At 35.6% G+C, this 22,275-nt stretch overlaps 1 protein-coding gene across 1 annotated transcript in view; it reads right to left on the bottom strand.

The window, feature by feature from the left end:
* Ddx1 (DEAD-box helicase 1) overlaps nt 1–22,023 on the bottom strand; it is a 36,704-nt gene extending 14,681 nt beyond the window's left edge. The window contains exons 1-14 of the mRNA XM_027937812.2: nt 21,940–22,023; nt 19,111–19,162; nt 18,785–18,848; nt 17,840–17,869; nt 17,019–17,115; nt 15,048–15,095; nt 10,807–10,890; nt 10,514–10,597; nt 9,910–9,986; nt 9,274–9,346; nt 6,925–7,001; nt 6,710–6,824; nt 5,840–5,978; nt 887–947 (exon numbers count right to left, since the gene is read on the bottom strand). Of these exons, the coding sequence (XP_027793613.1) occupies nt 887–947; nt 5,840–5,978; nt 6,710–6,824; nt 6,925–7,001; nt 9,274–9,346; nt 9,910–9,986; nt 10,514–10,597; nt 10,807–10,890; nt 15,048–15,095; nt 17,019–17,115; nt 17,840–17,869; nt 18,785–18,848; nt 19,111–19,162; nt 21,940–21,955 (1,017 nt within the window). The 5' untranslated portion in view covers nt 21,956–22,023. The remainder of the gene's footprint in view (nt 1–886; nt 948–5,839; nt 5,979–6,709; nt 6,825–6,924; nt 7,002–9,273; nt 9,347–9,909; nt 9,987–10,513; nt 10,598–10,806; nt 10,891–15,047; nt 15,096–17,018; nt 17,116–17,839; nt 17,870–18,784; nt 18,849–19,110; nt 19,163–21,939) is intronic.
* Nucleotides 22,024–22,275: the final 252 nt, after the last annotated feature.

Raw genomic sequence — 22,275 nt, 5'->3', positions numbered from 1 at the left:
AAAAATATATCAAAGCAATACTATTCAGAATAGTACTAATAAGTATAAGAATATGTTTCCTTGCTCTTAATATACCATACCAGGTCAAATCTAAGTCTATTCAGTATCAAATTTAGTTTGACAGGGGCACCAGTGGAATTGGAGGGTAACATACCTGTCATGAAATAGTATCAGATGGTTTAAGTTACATTATTAAATATTTGGAAAGGAAAATTAGTAAGAAAAAAAGTTGTTTCAATATTATATGTGGGTGTATATATAAAATACTAACCTTCATAAAATTGACCAGCAGTTAAGAATTTTCCAAACTTCTTCCATACTACTAGGGATCATCACACAATCTTAGTTTTGTACTTCAAAATGACATGCCTAAGCACAGCCTTCCACATAGATGAACTCATTTCTCTCCTCAATGGAACCACTATAGACTGTCTTAACATTATTTATCCTTCCCAAGGGTCACTGCAAAACCTTCTACTCTTCTCTGCAATCTACCTTATTAGCATTTTTATCTTCAACTACAGTTCTTTTTCCCCATTATCCCAAAAAAGAGTGACTCTTAATTAATAAAAGTTAGATGGAAATTGTCAGGTGTTCAAAGGGCAAATAAAAAAAAAAAAAGTATGTTGGATTGTGAACAAAGGATTTAGAAGAGACTACTGACTGCTCTGTATACTTCTACCTGCAAGATGTCTTTGAACAAATACACTCTTTTGACCTTGTACTAATTCCAACCTCATTTGATTTTTCCTGAAAACAAAAAATTGCCCTATATTGCCAAATGACAACACATAATTCTACTTTTTAAAAATTAGGATGGTTCGAGCTTCTGTAACCTGATTTCTATTGACCTTTTTCTCTCTATACATACATATGCACAACTCACCCCATTATCCAAAACAGAGAGCTGATCCCGTGCTGCAACACCTCCAATTATCAGAAGCTCCCTGAAATAAATATCAAAATGATAATGTAGAAAAAACATTAAAGTCTACTTTACACTGATTTGTACCTGTTTCTTTTTTGTGGGAATAAGTCATTAAAAAAAGAATCTACCATAAAGTAAGTACTGATAAGGTCAGAAGCAAAGCACTTCCTTTCTGGTAGCCATACACAATGCTAAGGCACAATAAAGCAACTGATGAGTATGTGTGAAAGCTCAGAACACAGAAAAACTGGTCCCCATCTCCATATCCTTCTACACTGGAGTGACTCAAGCTTCTCTAACGTGGTTTCTATGACCTTTTTCTATATATACACACATGTGCACTTCTTACATGTGGAAAATGTTTCTGAAAGAAGAGATAAAAACCCATTTTAAAAGCTTGCCGCTAGTAAGGATAACTACAGATCAAGCATGAAGTGAAAGACGACTAACTTTTATAAAATAGTATTTTGTGGGCTGCGGTTGTAGCTCAGTGGTAAAGCTCTTGCCTAGTAGGTGTGAGGCACTGGGTTCAATCCTCAGCACCACATAAAAATAAAAAAAGACATATATATTCTTTTGTGCTGTTTAAATTTTTCTCATTTCAACAAAAGGGCACATGCAAAAGACTAAATAAACATAAATCCCTCCTTCATACCATACACAAAAATTATCTCAGAATGGATCAGAGATCAAAAGTAGAACCTAAAATTATAAGATTCATAGAAAACACAAGAGCAAATTTTCATGACCTTGGTTTAGACAAACACTATCTTACATATAAACACCAAAACAGTGACAAAAAGAAAATAAATTAGACTTCAGAAAAACTAATAACTTCAAAGGATACTATCAAGAGAGGAAAATGACAACTCACAGAAAGGGAGACAACAGTTGCAAATCATGTATCTAACATACTGAATAAAATACCAAACTATATAAAGAACTCCTACAACACAACAATATAAAGACAACCCAATTTAAAAATGGACGAGATTTGAAAATATATTTCTCTCAAAAAATTCAAATGGGCAATAAACACATGAATAATGTGCAATATTATTAATTATAATGATAGAGCAAGTAAAAACCAAAGGAAGACAACATTTTTGCTCACTAGGATAAATACACTCAAAAACATAGACCCCATGTGTTGCTGAAGATGTAGAGAAACTAGAACCCTCATTTATTGCTATTAGAACAAAAGTGGGACAGCCACTTTAGAATGCTGATTCCTAACCACATGACCTAGCAATTCCACTCCTGACTATATATTCAGGGGAAATGAGAACATGTCCACACAAAAACTTGTGCATGAATGCTTATAGCATAGTAGCCCAAACCCAACAGTCACGAACGGTCCAAATGCCTACCAACTAACAAATGGATAAACCAAAGTATGGATCTTCCACACCTTTGGAATAGATACTTTGATAGCATTTTCCGCAATAAAATGACGTACTGATACATGCTGCCACAGGGATGACCCCTGAAATATTATACTAAGTGAAAAAAGCCAACCACAAAAGAACAGACAATTCCATGTATACAAAATGTCTAAAACAGGCAAGTCTACAAAGAGAGAAAACTGTCTTTGTCATTGTCTAGGGATGGGAGAGTTAGGGGAAAATGGGACTGACTGCCAATGGGCAAAGAGTGTCTCTTGGGAATGATGAAAATGGCCTAAAATTAGTTACAAGGGAGTGATTACAGTCAAGTCTGTGAATATAGTCAAAACTAAAAACAAACTTACATTTTAAAGGGTGAATTATAAATGTGAACTATATCTCAAAATAGCTAGTTAAAAAAAATTATCATTTAATAAAGAGCAGACAAAATTACTTCCTGAGGCAGCCACGTAAGTTTCTTTTTCTTTACCACTGAATAAAATATCAAAATATATAAAGAAGTCCTACGAATCAACAATATAAAGACAACCCAATTTAAAAATGGACAAGATTTGAACATATATTTCTTCAAAATATACAAATGGCCAATAAGCACATTCTGCACCTAATTTATTTATTTATTTGGTACCAGGGATTAAACCCAGAGGACTTAATCACTGAGCCTTACCTCCAACCATTTTTTTTGTTTTGTTTTGTTTTTTAATTTTCAGACAGGGTCTCACTAAGCTGCTTAGGGCCTAAGTAGCTGAGGCTGGCTATGAACTTGTGATCTTCCTGCCTCAGCCTCTGGAGCCACTGGATTACAGGCATATGCCACCACGCCCAGCTTCATTTGTGATTTTGAGACAGTGCCTTGCTGAGGGCCCCACTAAGATTCTTAGGCTGGCCTCGAACTTGTAATCCTCCTGCCTCAGCCTCCTAAGTTGCTGGTATTATTACAGGGGTGTACTACCACGCCCAGCTAACTATATAACTTTCAATCAGAAGTATCTTCTTTTATTAATTTTATTGTTTTGAATACTTATTTTTAAAACACTGGAAAACACTAAGAAAACGAATGTTTCGGCAATGAGTTTTATAATCATATGACTAATTAAAAATTAATCAGCTTTATGTGGGCTAGGGGTATAGCTCAGTGGGACAGTGCTTGCTTAGCACACATGAGGCACTGGGTTCAATCCTCTGCACCACAAAAAACAAACAAAATAAAAGTATTGTGTCCATCTACAACTAAAAAGAAATTTTTTTTAAAATCAGCTTTATGGATGCCTACCTTTATTTTAAGCAACATAGATCACAAAATCTACCATAAAGCAGAACAAGGTCTGGGGTTGTAGCTCAGTGGTAGAGCACTTGACTAGCATATGTGAGGCCCTGGGTTCAATCCTCAGCAGCACATAAAAATAAATAAATAAATAAAAGTAAAAAAAAGCATTACAAAATAAATAATTCCTAACCCATCTTGCCACATTCCTTAAACACTATCACACCAGAGCCATTATGCTTCCTAAACCCAGCAATGCCCAAAAGCAGACTGGCTACCTAAAAATCACCTGGAAGCACTTTATTCTTTAAAAAAAAAAAACAGCTCTAATTCCTAGTCCCTAGAAATTCTGATTCATTACTGCCAGGGGATGGAACCAATAAATTCGTATGTGAGCCCCCAAGTTCCTGTTTTCAACTATTATCCTAAAGCTATCATTTCTTGCCCCACGATACGTAAGTCCTCCTTCATAATCTGATGTATTTATCTTATAAACTTATAAAGTTAAATACACACATACACAACAATGTATGCTTTTATGAACAGCACTGCAGAGTTGAAGAATATAAAAGGACCACTGCCTTGAGGAGAGCAAAACTGAGGAACAGGAAAGTTTTTTACATTTAAAACAAGGAACACCGACACATGACAGCACATAGGAGGAAAGCGAGGCAGATGTTGCCTGTCACACAGGAGCAGGGAGAGAGGACTGGGCTGGGATAACAGGAGGGCTTCCTGGAAACATCAGGATCTCTGCTGGGTTTTAAAAGAAGGAAAAGGTTCATTTGTGTTGAGTACCAAATGGGTAACCCACAAGTTTAACAACTTCACCAGTGAATTGTTTTTATTCTTCTTCCCTCCCAGCCTTTGTTCACAGGCATAATATCTTATACATAACAACAGCATAAAATCAAGTCAACTGGCATTTTATAGTCTTACAAAAATACTCGCAGGAAGAGGTCTCTGAGTCTCATACTGAGCAGTCGCCCTGGCCACGTGTGCTCCTCGGGTGGCTTTCCCTCACACACGCTCAAGCATTTACCAAACTCACTTTTTGTTTTCCCTCCACACTACCCCACAGCTCCACACTTAGTTCTCTGAAAGCACAGATTAATTCTCCTTGTTGTATCCTTAGTCCCTAGCCTAAGACTTCACACAAAGTAGATATCTGAATATTTCCCAAATGAGTAATAATCCTCAAACCAAAATTAGGAATTATTGTTACAGATGTAATTTATCCCAATAAGTTTGCTTAACTCATGAATAAGTACACTATTAAATCCCAGCGGCTCAGGAGGCTGAACAGGAGGATCTCAAGTTCAAAGCCAGCCCCAGCAATGGCGAAGCACTAAGCTACTCATTGAGACCCTGTCTCTAAATAAAATAAAAAATAGGGCTGGGGATGTGGTTCAATGACCAAGTGCCCCTGAGTTCAATCCCTGGTAACGCCCTCCACCCATTAAAAAAAAAAAAAAAAAAAAAAAAAAATCCACTATTAAAAAGTCAGAACCTTGTGATGTCAAAAAATTCAGTTTCTGGACTTCAGATAGTGGTGATGGTTGTACAATCCTGTGAAAGTACTAAAAACTCTTAAATTGTACACTTTTAAATGGTGAATTTTATGGTATGGATTGTTTCAAGAAAAAATTAATTAAAAGAAAAATTAACAAAAAGCAAGTGTCAAATTAACATACAGAGTAGTCTACTTATATGCTATGCCTTTCTTAAGATTAACAAAAAGCAAGTGTTAAATTAACATAGAGAGTAATCTACTTATATGCTATGCCTTTCTTAGGAGTACAGGGATTGCTACTGAGCGAGAAATTCCACAAGATCACTTAGCTTATGGCCTTCTTCCAATGGCAGAAAGAGCTCTGTGTCTGAATGCCCAACAGAAATGAGTCACCACCATGGGAAAGAAGTTCAAAAACATGCTAGAAACAGAGCAGTAACTTTCCATGCAGATGAAGGGATAAAATTAATCTAACAGTGAATGAAATGCTCCCTTTAAAAAAGTTAATTTTCACTCTAACATTGTTTGATTAACCACGAAAAATCAAACCCATTACTTACCAAATGTATGAAGTTTTATATGCAAACATTGTTATTGTATGTCAAAGTATACTTATATACTCACACGTATACTATGTATATACACCTCTTTTTATTCTACTTTACTCTTCTTCCAAAACACTTCAAATCTAAAGATAACAGGCAGTTGAGTATAAAAGGAAAACTTACCTTAATTTAGGATTATCAACATATTTCTTAAACTGCTTGACATTATTCAAAGTTTGTTCAGCTAATTCACGAGAGGGTTCAACGATGAGAGCTTTTGGAGCATTGGGGAGAAACTTTGTTTGTGTCACCTGCGCATTACCTTAGGAGAATAAAAAGTATTAGAACACTTTTAAATCATGCCTAAAAATACCATTATTTGTAAAACATGAGGATGAGCATTCCAGCATCAAAATTTTTAATAATAATTATCAAAAAGTATAGGTGAAAGTAAAACAAGATACGATAAGGCTAAAATTCCTAAAATGAAATAAGGCTTCTTTAAATTAAACCTACTTGCAATGATGATAATTGATTTGTCTATGAAATGACTTATTTGTTTTGTGATAAACTAGCTAGGGAATGTTCTTAATTTAAATAAATAAAACATATTACAATACAATGGGTAAAAGCATAAGCTTTGAAGCCAGATTGCTTGGATTTGAATTTAGTTCTACTACTTATTTGCCCTGGCACCTTGGGCAAGTTACTTGAAGTCCCTATTCCTCAGGCTCTTTGTCCATAAAATGGAACGACTTTTACATTATAGAACTGTTGTGAAGATCAAATAGCCCATGTAAAGCACTTAACATTCTACCATGGCACAACCCACACATGTTAGCTGTCATTTACCACCATAACTGAGATGCCCTAAATGCCTAAACTGAAACTAGAGTTTATGAATTAGGTTTTAAAATTGAATTTTACAGAGTAAATAGAAAAGAAAGAGTAAACAGAAAGAAAGGGATATGTGACTCACTATGAGAAACCCTACTTACTGGAGTTTTCACTAATGCCCCAATCTAGAAAATCTTACCCACGCAGATGCAATACCTGTGTGCTGTGATTTGACAACGTAACTATCCGGTGCCTTGGAAAGAGCAACAAAACCATCTTTTGGTGGAAACTTAAATTCTTCTTCACCAAAGTTAAATTTTAGTTCAGCATTCTAGCATTGAATAAAGGACAAAATTTTAAAAATTAACCTAATACAAAATAATGAATACCAAGCAGATTATAATCATACCAAAATTTTCCTAAATAATTACCTTCAAAACACAAGCAGGAAAGAGGGCTTGGTTTTTCATATGTGGTGGTACTTCAAATGCCAGACCAAGATCTTTCCCTTAAGAAAAAAAATTAAAAAACAGAAAATGAAATAATGAGAAAAGAACTTCCACATATTCACACCATCAAATCTACAAATGTGTCTGCATTAATGCTTCCCCACTGGAACCCCTGGATAAATTGTGCTGCCTCAGGCCAACCTCTTCGCTTTTCTCCTTTACTCCTAAACTGTCTCTTCCCTACTCCTACATAAGACCACTGCCACTAGACATTCCTTAGCATACAAACATACTCCACATTAGAACACAAGCAAATCTCCCTCGAGCCCATTTCCACTTTATTTATCTTCCTTTTTCCTTCTCTTTTTAGAAGTAAAACTTTCGGGTTTCCATTTTTTTTTTTTTTTTTTTTTTTAGTATATTCACTTCCTTTTCTTCCATTTTCTATCGATCTGACTCCCAATCAGCTCAACTACTCCATCACCTATTTTCTTGCTCATCTAAAACAACTGTCAAGAGCATTGATGTGCCCCACTTGCCAAATCCAGCAGTTAATTCTCACTCCTCATATCTTTCTAGACAAGACCCCTGAGCAGCACTGGACCCAACCCTGACTGCTCCCTCCTCCTTAAAACACTTTCTTCACCTGGACCCTAAGACCCTCGGTTCCCTGGTTCTGCTCCTCCTGGTTTTCCTCTCCTCACTCTCTGCTGGATTCTCCTTAGTATACATACTTCTAGCCACAGGAACCCAGGCCTCAGATCTCTTCTGTTCTTTATCTCCCCTTATTCCCTAGGTGATCTCAACCCACTCCTCATCCCCCAGTCTGTTTTCAACACAGAAGCAAGAACACTGTTAAACTAAAGAAAGATGATGCCATTCCTATGCCTAAAACCATAGTAAAGTTCTCACTCAAAATAAAAAGCAAAGTTTGTATTATAGCCTCCCTCACTATTCTACCACCTCCTGCAAGCTCAGACACATGGGTCTCCTCACTCTAAGGTCCCTCATGCACACTCCACCTCAAGGTCTTCAGGTCTGCTTCCTCTACCTAAAATGCTCTTATAAGATTATCTGAAGAATGGCAGCTATTATGAATACAAACACCAAGTGTTGGCAAGGATGTGGGGAAAAAGGCACACTCGTACATTGCGGGTGGAACTGCAAATTGGTGCAGCCAATATAAAAAGCAGCATGGAGAATTCTTAGAAAACTGGGAATAGAACCACCATTTGACCCAGCTATCCCCTCAGTTTATACCCAAAGGACTTAAAAACAGCATACTACAGTGACACAGCCACATAAATGTTTATGGTAGCACAATTCACAATAGCTAAACTGTGAAACCAACCTAGAGGCCCTATAGTAGATGAATGGATAAAGAAAATGTGATTGATACACACACACACACACACACACCCCCCAATGGAATATTATTCAGCATTAAGAGAGAATAAAATCATGGCATCTGCAGGTAATGGATGGAACTAGAGAGTATAATTCTAAGTGAAGTTAGCCAATCCCAAAAAACCAAATATCAAACGTTTTCTCTGATTTACGGTTGCTGATACATATTGTCATGGTGGTGGAAGGAGGACATGGAGGATTAGCTGAACTCTAGATAGGGCAAAGGGGAAAAGGGAAAAGGGAAGGGAGAGGAAGGAAGGGGGGTATGGGGGTAGGAAAGATGGTGGAATGAGATGGACATCATTACCCTAAGTACATGTATAAAGACACAAATGCTGTGACTTTTCTTTGTGTACAACCAGAGATATGAAAAATTATGCTCTATGAATTGTAATGCATTCTGCTGTCATATATAACAAATTAAAACCTAAAAAATATGGGAAAAAAAGAAGAATGAAATTATGCATTTTCAAGAAAATGAAAAAAAAAATTTATCTGCAGAGCCCATCACACTACTCTGGCTTCTACTTATGTCACATCATCAGCAAAACCTTCTCTGACAACCCTGTAGAAAAGCACACATCTTCAGACTGCTACCACTGTCTACTTCTTTTCCCTATTTTATAGTCCCCCTCGTAGAATTGTTACCACCTAACTTAGTACTTACATCTCTGCCTCTACTCACTAACATGCAAGTTCCACTGACATAACCTTGTCTGTCTACTCCATTTTCTGCAGTTATCTCCAGCCCTTACCAGGGGACCTGACACATAGCACATGTTCAATAAATATTTGTTCAAATTAAAGACAGGGTGGAAGAGACAGAGAATTGAAATACAGGGTAAGAAGATTAAGGCAAAAAAAAAAAAACCCTCACAATATTGAATTATAACTTTTTGCTAATAAAATCCACAGAGAGCTTACCATTTTTGGAGAATTTGACATGTCCTTTATCTATATCTAGGTAACATCCAATGGTGTCATGCATAGTGAATTCCTAGAAACCCAGAAAGTGAAGTGTTATTAATAGAAAGCAATATCTTAAATGACATTAAAAGTTCAAATATAGCTGTATCAAAAGCCTGTTAGTGTTTCAAAATAACCTCTACATGGTAACATAGGTATTAAAAAATGTCTATTAAAGAATTACACACATATAATGGCAGACTCACCTGACAGCCTTTTTAGAATCAACATATTTAGGCTCATTAACATTAAGATCACCAGAACAACTATATTTAGAATCAATGTAACTAAAACTAAGAAATGGGAACAATATAAGAGCCAAAGCCAAAACCACAATGGGTAAAAAGAGGAAATTATGTAATATATTTTGGAGGGGTTAATAAATGGCATGAAAGAAAAATTATAATTACTACATATTTATCTAGTTTTATAATATATCTTCATTGAAATCCACATCTGAAATTTCTGTGGAAAATACATAGAAAATCCACTTGAGTTTGAGAATCATTTTTATACCCTCAGTTACAACTGATCAAGCATGCAACAAAACTCATTAATACTATGCTTAAATCAATAACAGCATAGCTTACTTACCTCTCCATAATTATCAAACTGTTTGTTATGGGATTTCTTTCCTGTTCCACCAAAGCCAAATCCAAACTTGTCTGTACCTAGATTTAAAAAGTAGCTTAAGTATGTAGAAAGAGTAAGTAGGAAATCAAAAGCCCTGTTAAAGAATTAATCTTATATCTTCATTTCAACAAACCATAGGAAATTCTTCCCTCAAATTTCTGAATTTGGGGAACAACTGAAGCACTCTTAGCCTGTGGAGACCACTGGACATGACAGACATATGCACCATTCCATCCCACTTCGCTCTGGCCACTAAGAAATTCAGGCACAATTTTACAAGAATGTGGAGCATCTAAGCAGTACTGTGTGGATGTATTCATGCATATTAACTTCACCCCGACTCCAATCATATTCTTAATCTTACTTCCCCTAATTTTGTACTGTTATATGAATTATTTAGTTCAAATCTTTCTTGCAACAGAGTGAAGTACACATAAATTCTATTTCTAGGACTTTAAAATATAAACCTTTTATAGTTAAGTCTATTATTTTGTTCCCCCAAAATAACAAAATGTTAACAATCCATGAATAACTCAACCAATTCATTTACTTTAGGGACACTTACCTAGATCTAGGGAGGCCTGCATGGTAGACCACCCAACTCTGCACAATCCCTGGTCATGACAGGAGACTTCATAGTAATGTTTCCCTATAAAGGCAAAAAACTTTTTAGATTTATGTAAATCACATATATGACTCATGTACTACGTAACAATAATGTGTATGTACCAAATGAAGAATTCAAAGTCATTTTTTACAATTAAAAATCTCATATCCTTGATTTAAAGTAACTTTAGGGAAATTCATGCATTGATAGAGTTTCAAAGGGTTATACAAGTAAAAATGCCATTTGCATACCTTTCATTAATCCTTTAGTAGCTCTGCATCCGTGCCATTCCTTCACTTCTCTACTTTGACAACAAAGACCATCTGACCCAATTGCTGGATTTGAGAAAAAAACACAAAAACATATTAGTACAAGCTTTATAAATCATGCATTGTGAAATAAATATCTTAAGTTTGACGAATAATTCCTTCACTTATTACAATTTTCCAGAAAATTGAGACTTGCTGATTCCTGGGTGATAGCAGGACTTTCCCTAAAACTAACTGCCCTTACTCATCACCCAGATATCCTTGGCTATGTTGAGGGCTAGATTCTACACTGTCATCTGTTACAAAGAGGAAAAGATTTCAGAGCAACACATCTAGAAAGGAATCAACAGGCCCTAACCTGACTTGCATCACCAGCAGATGTGTTTAGGCAACCATTCTCTACAGTCCTTTAAAGAAACTGGCACTCAAGCATCATGCAGTACCCATCCATCATTTCTAGCCCTGATTTTATGCTGACATTAAACTTAAGTGGTCACTATATTAAAAGATAATGGACCCAGAAGTCATAGTGGGAAAGTAGGAAATAGCATATAAACATGTATATTACACTAAAATATCTATCTAATAAAAGATAAGGCTCTATGTTATATACTACAGTTGGTCACTGTGACGTCCACATAGTAAGTGCTTACTGAAGTCAAGCAAAAATTTAGTTTTTGTCTATACTAGAAAGAAAATTAGCTTCTACTCTGGTTCTTGTCAGCAACTCATATTCAGTACCTGAATGTAGAACAAATATATATTTTTTTCTTTTTTTTTTTTTGTATTAGAGATTGAACCCAGGGCACTTAACACTGAGCCACAACCCCAAACCTTTTTATTTTTCTTTTTTAAATTTTGAGACAGGGCCTTGCTAAGTTGCTGAGGCTGGCTTTGAACTTGCAATCCTCCTGCCTCAGCCTCCCAAGCTGATGGGATTACAGGCATGTGCCACCATGCCCAGCTGCTGGAGAACAAATTTTTAAGAAACCATTTCATCACATTTCTTACTTATTCAAAGTACAAATTCTTACTCATGATACGATAATGAGTTATACAAAACTCTAAACTTTTAAAAAAGTTCTCTAGCAATGATTATATATATATATATATATATATATATATATATCCTTAAAATTTTTATATTTAAAATTTTTTTTTTAGTTGTCAATGGACCTTTATTTATTTATTTTTATGTGATGCTGAGACTTGTACCCAGTGCCTCACACGTGCTAGGCAAGTGCTCTACCACTGAGCCACAACCCCAGCCCTTAAAATTTTTTATGTAACGTACAGATACAAAATTTTATATAAATGGTGTGTGATAAAAATTAGCAGTTTTTGGTTTTAGGGGTGGGCTGTTTGGGCATGATTCCTCATCATGTCCATCTTATATTTCTTGCATCCTGCTTTTCATGGTCATTAACAGCAGATGAACACTCCCCAACTCGAGATTCTGACTCATTCTTTGTAATGGTTGCACAATAGTCCTAATATTTGATAACTGTTCTCCTAGCAATAGCATTTACTTTGTTGACAGGTTTTCAGTTTTCTTCCCATTACAAATAGTGATTCAACAAACAGCTTTATATGCTTTATACAGTTATGTTTGCATAACAGTACTTTTATTCTAATGAGAATAAAAATATATATATCTTTAATTTTTGTAGGTAAGGCCATACTGCTTTCCAGACACAATAATTCATAGCTTAGTCATCCTTTTGAATTTTATTTCCATTTCTCTACTACCTGAACGTCTGATATTTGAATATTCATTGACCATTTGAATGTTTTGCTTTGCTGTCTATTAATATCTTCTGCAGACTTCTTTTTTAACTTTTTATGGTTTTAGTTATGACAGTAGAATGTATTTTGACATATTATACATATGTGAACTATAACTTTCCATTCTTTCGGTTGTATGGGATGTGGATTTACATTGGTAGTGTATTCATGTTATGAACATAGGAAAGTAACGTCAGATTCATTCTACTCTTTCCTATTCCCATTCCATCCATCCCCATTCCCTCCCTTATTCACATTTTCTTTATCCATTCATCTGTTGAAGGGCACCTAGATTGGTTCCATAACTTAGCTATTGTAAATTGAGCTAGTACAAATATTGATGTGGCCATGTCACTGTGAGATGCTGATTATAAGCCCTTTGGGTATAAACCAAGAAGTGGGATAACTGGGTCAAATGGTGGTTCCATTCCAAGTTTTCCGAGGAATCGCCATATTGCTTTCCAGAGTGGTGATACCAATTTGCAGTCCCACCAGCAATGTATGAGTGTGCCTTTCCCCCCACATCCTTGCCAACATTGTTACTTAAATTCTTGATGATTGCCATTCTGACTGGAGATGAAATCTCAGTGCTTAGTTTTAATTTACATTCCTCTAATTGCTAGAGATGTTGAACATTTTTTCATATATTTGTTGATTGCCTGTATTTCTTCTTCTGTGTCTTTTAATTCCTTTGTCCACTTACTGATTGGGTTATTTATTGTTTTGGTGTTAAGTTTTTTGAGTTCTTTATATATCCTGCAAATTAATGCTCTACGTACAGGTGTCAAAGGTTTTCTCCCATTCTATAGGCTCTCTCTTCATGTTCTTAATTGTTTCCTTTACAGTGAAAAAGCTTTGTAGTTTGATACCATTCCATTTATTGATTCTTTTTTTTTTTTTTTTTTTTTTAATTTTTTTATTTTTAGTTTTCGGCGGACACAACGTCTTTGTTCGTGGTGCTGATTCTTGATTTTACTTCTTGCACTTTAGGAGTCTTTTTGAAGATATCAGTTCCTCATGCGACATGATGGAGATTTGGACTCACTTTTTCTTATAGCGCAGGTCTAATGTGGAGGTCCTTGATCCATTTTGAGTTGAGTTTTATGTAGCGTGAGAGATAGGGGTTTAATTTCATTTTGCTACACATGGATTTCCAGTTTTCCTAGCACCATTTGTTGAAGAAGCTATCTTTTCTCCAATGTATGTTTACGGCAACTTTGCCTAGTATGAGATACTGTATTTATGTGGGTTTGTCTCTGTATTTTCTATTCTGAAGCACTGGTCTTCATGTCTGTTTTGGTGCCAATATCATGCCGTTTTTCTTACTGTAGCTCTGGTATTGTGATGCCTCCTGTTTCACTTTTCTTGCTGAGGATTGCTTTGGTTATTCTGGGCCTCATTTTTCCAATTAATTTCATAACTGCTTTTTCTATGTCTATGAAGAATATCATTGGAATTTTAATAGAAACTGCATTAAATCTGTAGAGTGCTTTTGGTAGTATAGACATTTTAACAATATTAAATCTGCCTACTCAAGAACATGGGAGATCCTTCCATCTTCTAAAGTCTTCTTCAATTTCCTTCTTGAGTATTCTATAGTTTTCATTGTAGAGGTCTTTCACCTCTTTTGTTAGACAGATTCCCAAATATTTTATTCAATTTCAGACTATTATGAATGGGATAGTTTTCCTAATTTCTCTTTCAGTTGATTCATTACTAATGTATAGGAACGTAATTGATTTATGGATGTTAATTTTATATCCCTCGGCAGATTTTTCTTATTGCTTGTGTCTTTCTTACCAAAATTGATAAAACTTTATCTGCTAGCTACACAATGAACCTTTATTAATTTATAATGACTCCTCATTTTTCATCAATATTCCATGTATTCTGTATCTATTACTTGTCTACTATCTTTTTATGATATCTTCTTCACATTAAAAAAAAAAAACTATACAACTACACCTATGTTTTCTTTTATAATTTCTGAGATTCCTATTTGGGTTAATAATGTTTCACCAGTAAATTATGTATGTGATTTTTCTACACTTATATATGATTACACACACACACACATACACAATTTAAATCTAAAATACATATGAAATTTATTTCTAATTCTGATATAAATTGAAGTCAATTTTATCTTGTTCCAGATGGATCATCAATTGTGCCAGCAAGCTTCACTGAATCAATCCTTTTTTCTCACTGAAATGAAACACTATTTTTTCCTTGCATATTAACTGAGATTTATTTCCATTACATTCTGCTGTCTAGTCCTATTTCAGTATTATACTGCTTAATTATAGTAACTGTTTTCCAATATCTGGTAAATTAGATCATTTATTAGACTTTTCCATAATTTTCTTAATAGTCCACATATATTTCAAAAGAAAATTTCTGAATTACAGAGGAGCAGGTAAAATCTGTCTACTTACCAAAAGCAGATCCTCTGTCATATGGATTCATTTGCCATTTGTTGAGCACTAAACCAATAACAATAAGAAAAGTTACCCAGAAATGTATGACATTAAAAATACTCTATTAAAAAAAAAAAAACAACAAAGCACATATTTTATATTTTACATGATATCTTAATTCCTCTAGATTCAAGGTCACACACATTATTTAGAATATATATTTAAAGCTAGAGCTTTTTTGTTGAAAATCAAAACATGTCAAAGATAGTAATCTCTGGCTTATCTAGAATTAAATTCTTATTTTCTTACTTGATTCAGTGCACTTTTTATTAGGTGACTTTGACCTTTGTCCTCACTCCTACTTAGATGGTTGGTAAAATGAAGTTTAGGTAAATAAGCATGCTGACTTCAATCATAATTATCAATAACTGGCCTGTATTTTAGAGTCTAATAATTATTCTTCTATTATTATTAAAGGAAAAGCAAGACCTTTATCTTAATTCAATCATATTAAAAAGTTACACATTTTTTGTTTTTTGTGATTGAAATTTTCCTTTTCTAAAATATTTTAATAGTCTATGAATAAAGAATTATAATAGCTAAGGAGAACCCTATTTTCTAGTCCAACTTCCTGCCCAAGGTAGAAATCCTTTCTAGATCATTTCTGATTAAAAGATATCCATCATGGGGCTGGGGTTGTAGTTCGGTGGTAGAGGCACTTGCTTTGCATGCATGAGGCACTCGGTTTATACTCAGCACCACATAAAAATAAATAAAAATAAAGATATTGTGTCCATCAAGAGCTTAAAAAAAAGATTTCCATCATTGGCTTAAATACTTGGAATAATGGAGAACTATCTTTCTGGAGGTTCTCTCCCCCATCATTGGCTCAATCTAGGTATTGGGAAGTATTTAAGTTAAACAGATTATTTTTAACTGGTCCTGGTCCTGCTTTCTAGAATTATTTTCTCTGCAGATCTCCTCCACAAGTTGACAATTATCCCATCTCCTTTTGTACTTTTCCATGTTTCGATATCTTTTTTATTTCTCAGAGGACATGATTTTTTTCAAACCATCACCATTCTAATTGTCCTGCTTTAGAAGAATTCTCTTTTATAATCATCTCACATAAGAGATGACATACAGTTATGACAAATTCTGAAACTATTTTATAATAAACCAATAGTCTAAATAGTTATACCCATTTTCTATTTCACAATTCAATTATAAATGAATTCTATGAACTATAACATTGTTATTTTCAAACAAGCAAAAAGAAAATGTGATATGCCCATTCACTCTACTTATGCTTGCTATTTTGTCACAATCCTATTTTGTAATATGACACAAATGACTTTGAAATATAAGTTTTGTTAAATTATAACAAAACCACAGATTAACTAAAATAAAACAGAATTTAAAAAGTATTTAACAAAAGCAACATAATGTAAAATAAAAGTAAGATTGTTCATGGCACAGAAAGAATCATAAACTTTCTAAAAGAACCAACTGAAATAGAACTGAAAAAAATTGACTATAAAATTTATACTTTACATTTTAACTCTCTGGGTTCCTTCCTTCCAACCTCAAAAAAAAAAAAAAAAAGCACACTTCTTTTCCCACTATCATGGGTTTCTACTCTATATATTATCTGTAAAATCCTTCTTCAATATTTCCTTTGCAAAATTTATCTTTAATATTAGACATAAAAAATTAAAAGGTTAAAAAAAAAGACATGAAGATAACTAAATGTAATTTCCAAACTTCCAGTGTTTTCTCAAAGAAAACACTGTTCTTATTTTAGAAGGGACAATATTTCACTATGTGGGTTCTAAATGGCACTTAGCATCCCTGTTTTCCAGGGCACCAAATTCCAATATCACACTGCAGGTATTGGTAATAAAAAGGCATACCAAACCTCGCACTTCTAAATGTCAGATTGAGAATTAATGATTTACACAAAAGAAAACGTCCATCTATAATAATTACCCGAAGCACCAGTTTTAATTGTTGTTTTTCCTTTTTTCCCTTCTTGTTGGTCTTTCAGAGTTTCATAAACTATCTGTATAACTGGAATACTGAAAGCCTATCAAAGAAACAAAGTTTTTTTTATTAGTGTCAGGTATTAATAAGTTAATAATCAATATGAATGACAAAGGTTATACATACACATTGAATAATTACATGCATTCCAGGTTGCTGCTCTAATTTCATTTGCCCAAACCCAAAACACCAGTAAGATAACAGGGAATTATTGAATGAACAAAACAGAAGGCAACTGATAACCCAAAACATAAACAGTAAGGCCCTTCAGAACAAACCTAAACTAAGAAGTATCATCTAGTCTGACAAATAGTTTCTGTAGAGGAGGCCAACTGTAGATCATTTCTTTATCACTAAGCCACTGCATTAAAATTCTGAAATGAGTGTAAACACTAAACATACCACAATTCTTCTCAAGACAAGCTTAAATCTATATTCTTAAAGCCATACTCTTGTAGATGTTCAGTTTGTTGACAACAAAGACATTACTCAATGGAAAGCCATCAATTGCTTACAGTTTGAAAATGGTTGTTTGGGGGTTTGTTTAATATTTTTTCAGTTGCTGATGGACCTTTATTTTACTTATTTATCTGAGAATCAAACCCAGTGCATCATACATGCTAGGCAAGCAGTCTACCACTGAGCCACAATCCTAGCCTTGGAGGTGGTTGTTTTAGTAAATATTTCAAAATAACACTATGGTTCAAAGACACTTTAAAATTCAGCTCTTAATTAAACTGAAATGTTAATTTAAATGTATTACTTACACCAGTTTTTCCACTTCCTGTTTCTGCAGCCTGAATTGGGGGAAAAAAATTGATTTACAGTAAAACTGTCAATTACATAGATGAAATTAAAATGAAACCATGTAGAACTCTTTAACACTTAACTAGCTGCCTTTATTTTCATAGTACTTCAAGATTACCCAGACTTCCCCAGACAACTTTAACTATTGCTAATTCAATTCCTTAAGAATCTGTTCTTCCTTTCCTTTCCATTGCCACCAATCCAACTGAAGCCCTCATCGTTCTAATCTGATTATTATGACAATGTCCTAATAGTATCTAACCCCACAGAGCAATACTACAATCTGCGTCCAAAGCAGGCTTCTCAAAAACCTAATTCTGACAATGTACCACACCTATTTAACACACTTTCCACTTTCAAAAAATGTCCAAATTCTTTAACAAGACACTGGAGCAAAAGTCCAAAAAATCCAACCCACAATATTATTTCCTGTTTTACCAAGCTACATCTCCCACTCAGGAATATGTATTTTATGCTCCCATCTACCTGAACTACTCCAGGATCACATCCTCCCTTCTCCCACCTACTGTTTTTCTTGGAGCTTTTCTCTTCAATCTTCCCTTCCTTCAAACAGTCCCTTGTGATCCCTCAAGCCAAAGGATAAATTGACTTCCACTTGAACCCTGTAGTACTATGCATCTCCTAAGTAGGTGTCCCACTCTCTCATATGACATTTACTTCTGCACGTCTTCCTAACCCTACTTGGTTTAAACTTTTCAAGAACAAAGATTGTATCTTTCTTCCCTTGTACCCCTACAGCTTCTATTCAATACTTTGATGGCATATGTATCATAAGTGTTGGTAAATAAATAAAATTAATTAATCATTCTTAAGTCTATGGAATTCTTAAATCGGGCTACACAAACAATACAAATATACCCCTTTACAATCATATTTAAACATACCATAAGTACATCACCTCCTCCTAGGATCAATGGGATGGATTCAGCTTGGATATCAGTTGGGAGGCTAAAAGAATCACAAGTGAAGAAATTTAGTTAAAAAAAAAAGATCATCACATACCTAAGCTAACTAAATCATTTTATTGGTAAATGCTACCAATTTTTTCAGCTAGAAATATGCCCAAGTTAAAAAGGAAACATAATTGAAAGAATCATCAGAAAAATCATGTATCACTTTACAACTAGAAAAAAAAATATTTGATAAAGTCACTAAATGTTTAAATGATAAAACACCCTTGTTACCATGCATTTAGATTCTATGTACTTACAGCCAATCCATCTCTTCCACAGCTTGTGCAATCTCAGGCATAACACCCATCTCTGAAAATAAAAAGTAATTTTAAAATCCATACAACTAAACTTATCATAAATCATATTGCTCTTAAGATTCCTTTCACAGAACTGGGTAGACTTTAAAGCATGGTTCATTGATATCAGACCCACGAAGTATAGCAACTGCTGAGAAATGTCCAATGTCCAAGTTTTGGAGACACGCTTGAGTTCAAATTCAAGCTTTTAGTTACTAGTAAGTGACCTTGAGCAAAGCCATAATCTGTTTTCTTCAACAAAATGAGGCTTATATGACTTACCTTGTAGGTATGAATACAGGAAGATTAGTGATAATAATGTAATGCATCTGGCACATAGTACTCACAGTGCTGTTTACCTCCTAGAACACTAGTGAAAAATCTGCCAGTCAGGGTTCTAAACCAGCATCTCAGTTGCTTCATTAAGTGATATGGCAGTTAGGTACCTTGCCTATTCCCATACCATTTGAATACCCTCAAGGATCTGAGAAAAATGAACAGCCCACATGTATTGGCAGCCATAATCAAAATTCTGGTTAACTGAAGAGGGAGCTGACAATTGTGGCAACTTTTGGGCAACTGGAAATGATCAGTTCTGATCTTAACTCTGCATATATTTAAATAATTCTACACCAAGGCAAGTCCAAAGTGGATAAATCAAGCTATTCCCAATTAAGTTTTCTCACTTCATCATTTCTTTAGTAAACTTTCTCAAGTTTAAAAGGATTACTTCAATTTTCCTTCCATATGAGAAGGGATTTTTAAGTCTGAATTTATAAAAAGCACTTTTATTGCTATTATTACAAAAGTATACACCACTATAAAAATGAATAAAAGTTAAACTTTACCAAGCCCAAGAAATTACAAAATTTAAAAATTTTGTAATTCTTGTCAGTTTGTGAAAAAGCATACAACTAATCGTAAAATATATATTTTTTTTTCATTTTCAAAAAGAAGGTTGTCATAACTTTAAATCTCTCCAGGAAAATTCAGATAGAGAAGCTAATTAAGCTCTAAAGGGAGAATCTTTCTAAGCATTACCCACTTTAGAGTTCAGTTATATTCTCGCTCTTAAAATACAAACTGCCATATACACAAGCTAAAGCTGCTTGCAAAACAATAATACTGGAAAAAGCAACCACACACTGCTTTCAGCAAATCCCAGACAATTTCTTGTCCCATTCTGGTCATAGCTCTGCATGTTTTCTTTGAGCACTTTTAACATTTACAGGAAAAAAAAAAAAGAATCTTCATGTTATTTAATCCTACTTTTGCCTTTATTTCATCATTTCAGTCTCTTCTCCCAGTTCTTTGCCCCAACATTACTGAAATCTGTACATAATTTACAAAGACATGCATTTTATAAACAAAAACCTAGAACTTCTCTACAGATCTTGGCTCCAAAATTGTGTTAGGTGAGAATTAGGAAAAGAAAAACAGCAATCACCCTAAGTAGATTTCCCCAGGACTCTAATTAGATGTAATTTTGGTGATCTAAATTTCTCACATGACTAGAGATTTGGAATTCCTAATATTCTCACAGGAGAAAACTGAAAATTATACAATATGTGACACCTGATGTCATTTTAATGGGTTAAAACATTAAAAGTAGGCCTAACAATTTATTACTATATAAATTTATCATATTTAGTAAGCTTAAGGCTAATTATAGCTTTATAAAACTGTAGTTGCATAAAAGGAGAATGATAAAGGAAGGGAGAAGCCCAGTCCAGTGGGTACAGGCCTGTCTGTAATCCCAACTACTCAGAAGGCCAAGAAAGGAGAATGTCAAATTTAAGGCCAGTCTGGGCAACTAAGCGAGCAGCTCTAAAAAATAAAAAAATAAGGGGTTGGGGTTGTGGCTCAGCAGTAGAGCGCTTGCTTAGCCCGGCAAGGCCCTGGGTTCGATCCTCAGCACCACATATAAATAAATAAATAAAATAAAGGTATTGTGTCCAACTACAACTAAAAAATAAATCTTTTTTTTTAAATAAATACAAATAAAAAAGACTGAGTATATGGCTCCGAAGTGGGGCACCCCTGGGTTCAATTTCCATTAACGCCCCCCCAACCCCAACTACTGGGTTCAATAAGCCAAATCAAATCCTGTTTGGAATAATGGCGTATCATGGGCGAATAAATTAACAATTAATTTTCATATTTTACGTCGGGCTAACTTAAACATGAGTGAAAATGCTTTCCCTCTGGCTTCGACATTTAATGTTAATATTGATACAGTATCCTTATCAACAAATAGAAGAGCAGGTTTATCCTTGTGTGGGTTTTTTTTTTTTTTTTTAACTTTGAAAGGCCTGAAAACAACTGAATGGAGGCAAGATCGTCACTTGTCCCAATGACCCCTCCCCACGCCCTGTTGCTTCTAGGCCTGGCCAAAACCTGATACGATGTGGGCAAAAACTGGGTCGCAAAGCGCCAGGACCACGTCAAAGGGGCAGGAGCCTGGCCATCCGCTAGCAGCTGGCACAACGCCGCCGCCCCGCGCGGACTGGCAGGAAAGCCGAGGTGACACCGATGGAAGAGAAAGAAGCTTGAGAAGGAGCAGGGGCAGTGCCGTCCCCGGCAGCACCTGGCGAGAAATGCCCTCCCCGAAGCAGGGCCGCGCGGACCAGCCTCTCGGCGGCCGCCACTGACCCCGCAGCGCAGGGCCCCGGGGGCTGCAGCGGACTGCGCCCTGCAGTCCGCTGCAGCCCCTAAAGCTCCTCCCCAGCCGCCGCGGGGCCGAGGCGTGCAGCGAGCCGCCCACACCACCCCCAGCTTCCACCAACGCACCGGAGAAGGCCGCCATCTTCGCCTGTCCTCCGTGGCTCGGCTCACTCGCTCCCTCCCTCCCTACTGACACCGCGGGCGCGGCAGCGCGTGCTTCCGGCCCTTGGCCTTCGCGTTCCGAGTCCGGGCAGGGACTCGGCCCCGGGAGAACGGTTCCGACCGAGGAAAAGACACCCGGCTTGCCACTCACAACCCTGAGCCCCAGCGCAGACCCAGCTCAGCTGGACGGTGCCTTCCCGAAGTAGCCAGGACCGGTCACTAGCCGTCCTGGTGGTTACCAATTCTTTAGAGCAGGCCACGTGTCATCAGGATCACTTTTCCTCAGTCAAGGAAGCAGAT

This window comes from Marmota flaviventris, chromosome 14 (genome assembly GCF_047511675.1).
Source record: "Marmota flaviventris isolate mMarFla1 chromosome 14, mMarFla1.hap1, whole genome shotgun sequence".
Lineage (NCBI taxonomy): Eukaryota > Metazoa > Chordata > Mammalia > Rodentia > Sciuridae > Marmota > Marmota flaviventris.
The sequence above is the reverse complement of the archived record's forward strand: the minus strand, read 5'-3'. Positions and strand labels throughout refer to the sequence as shown.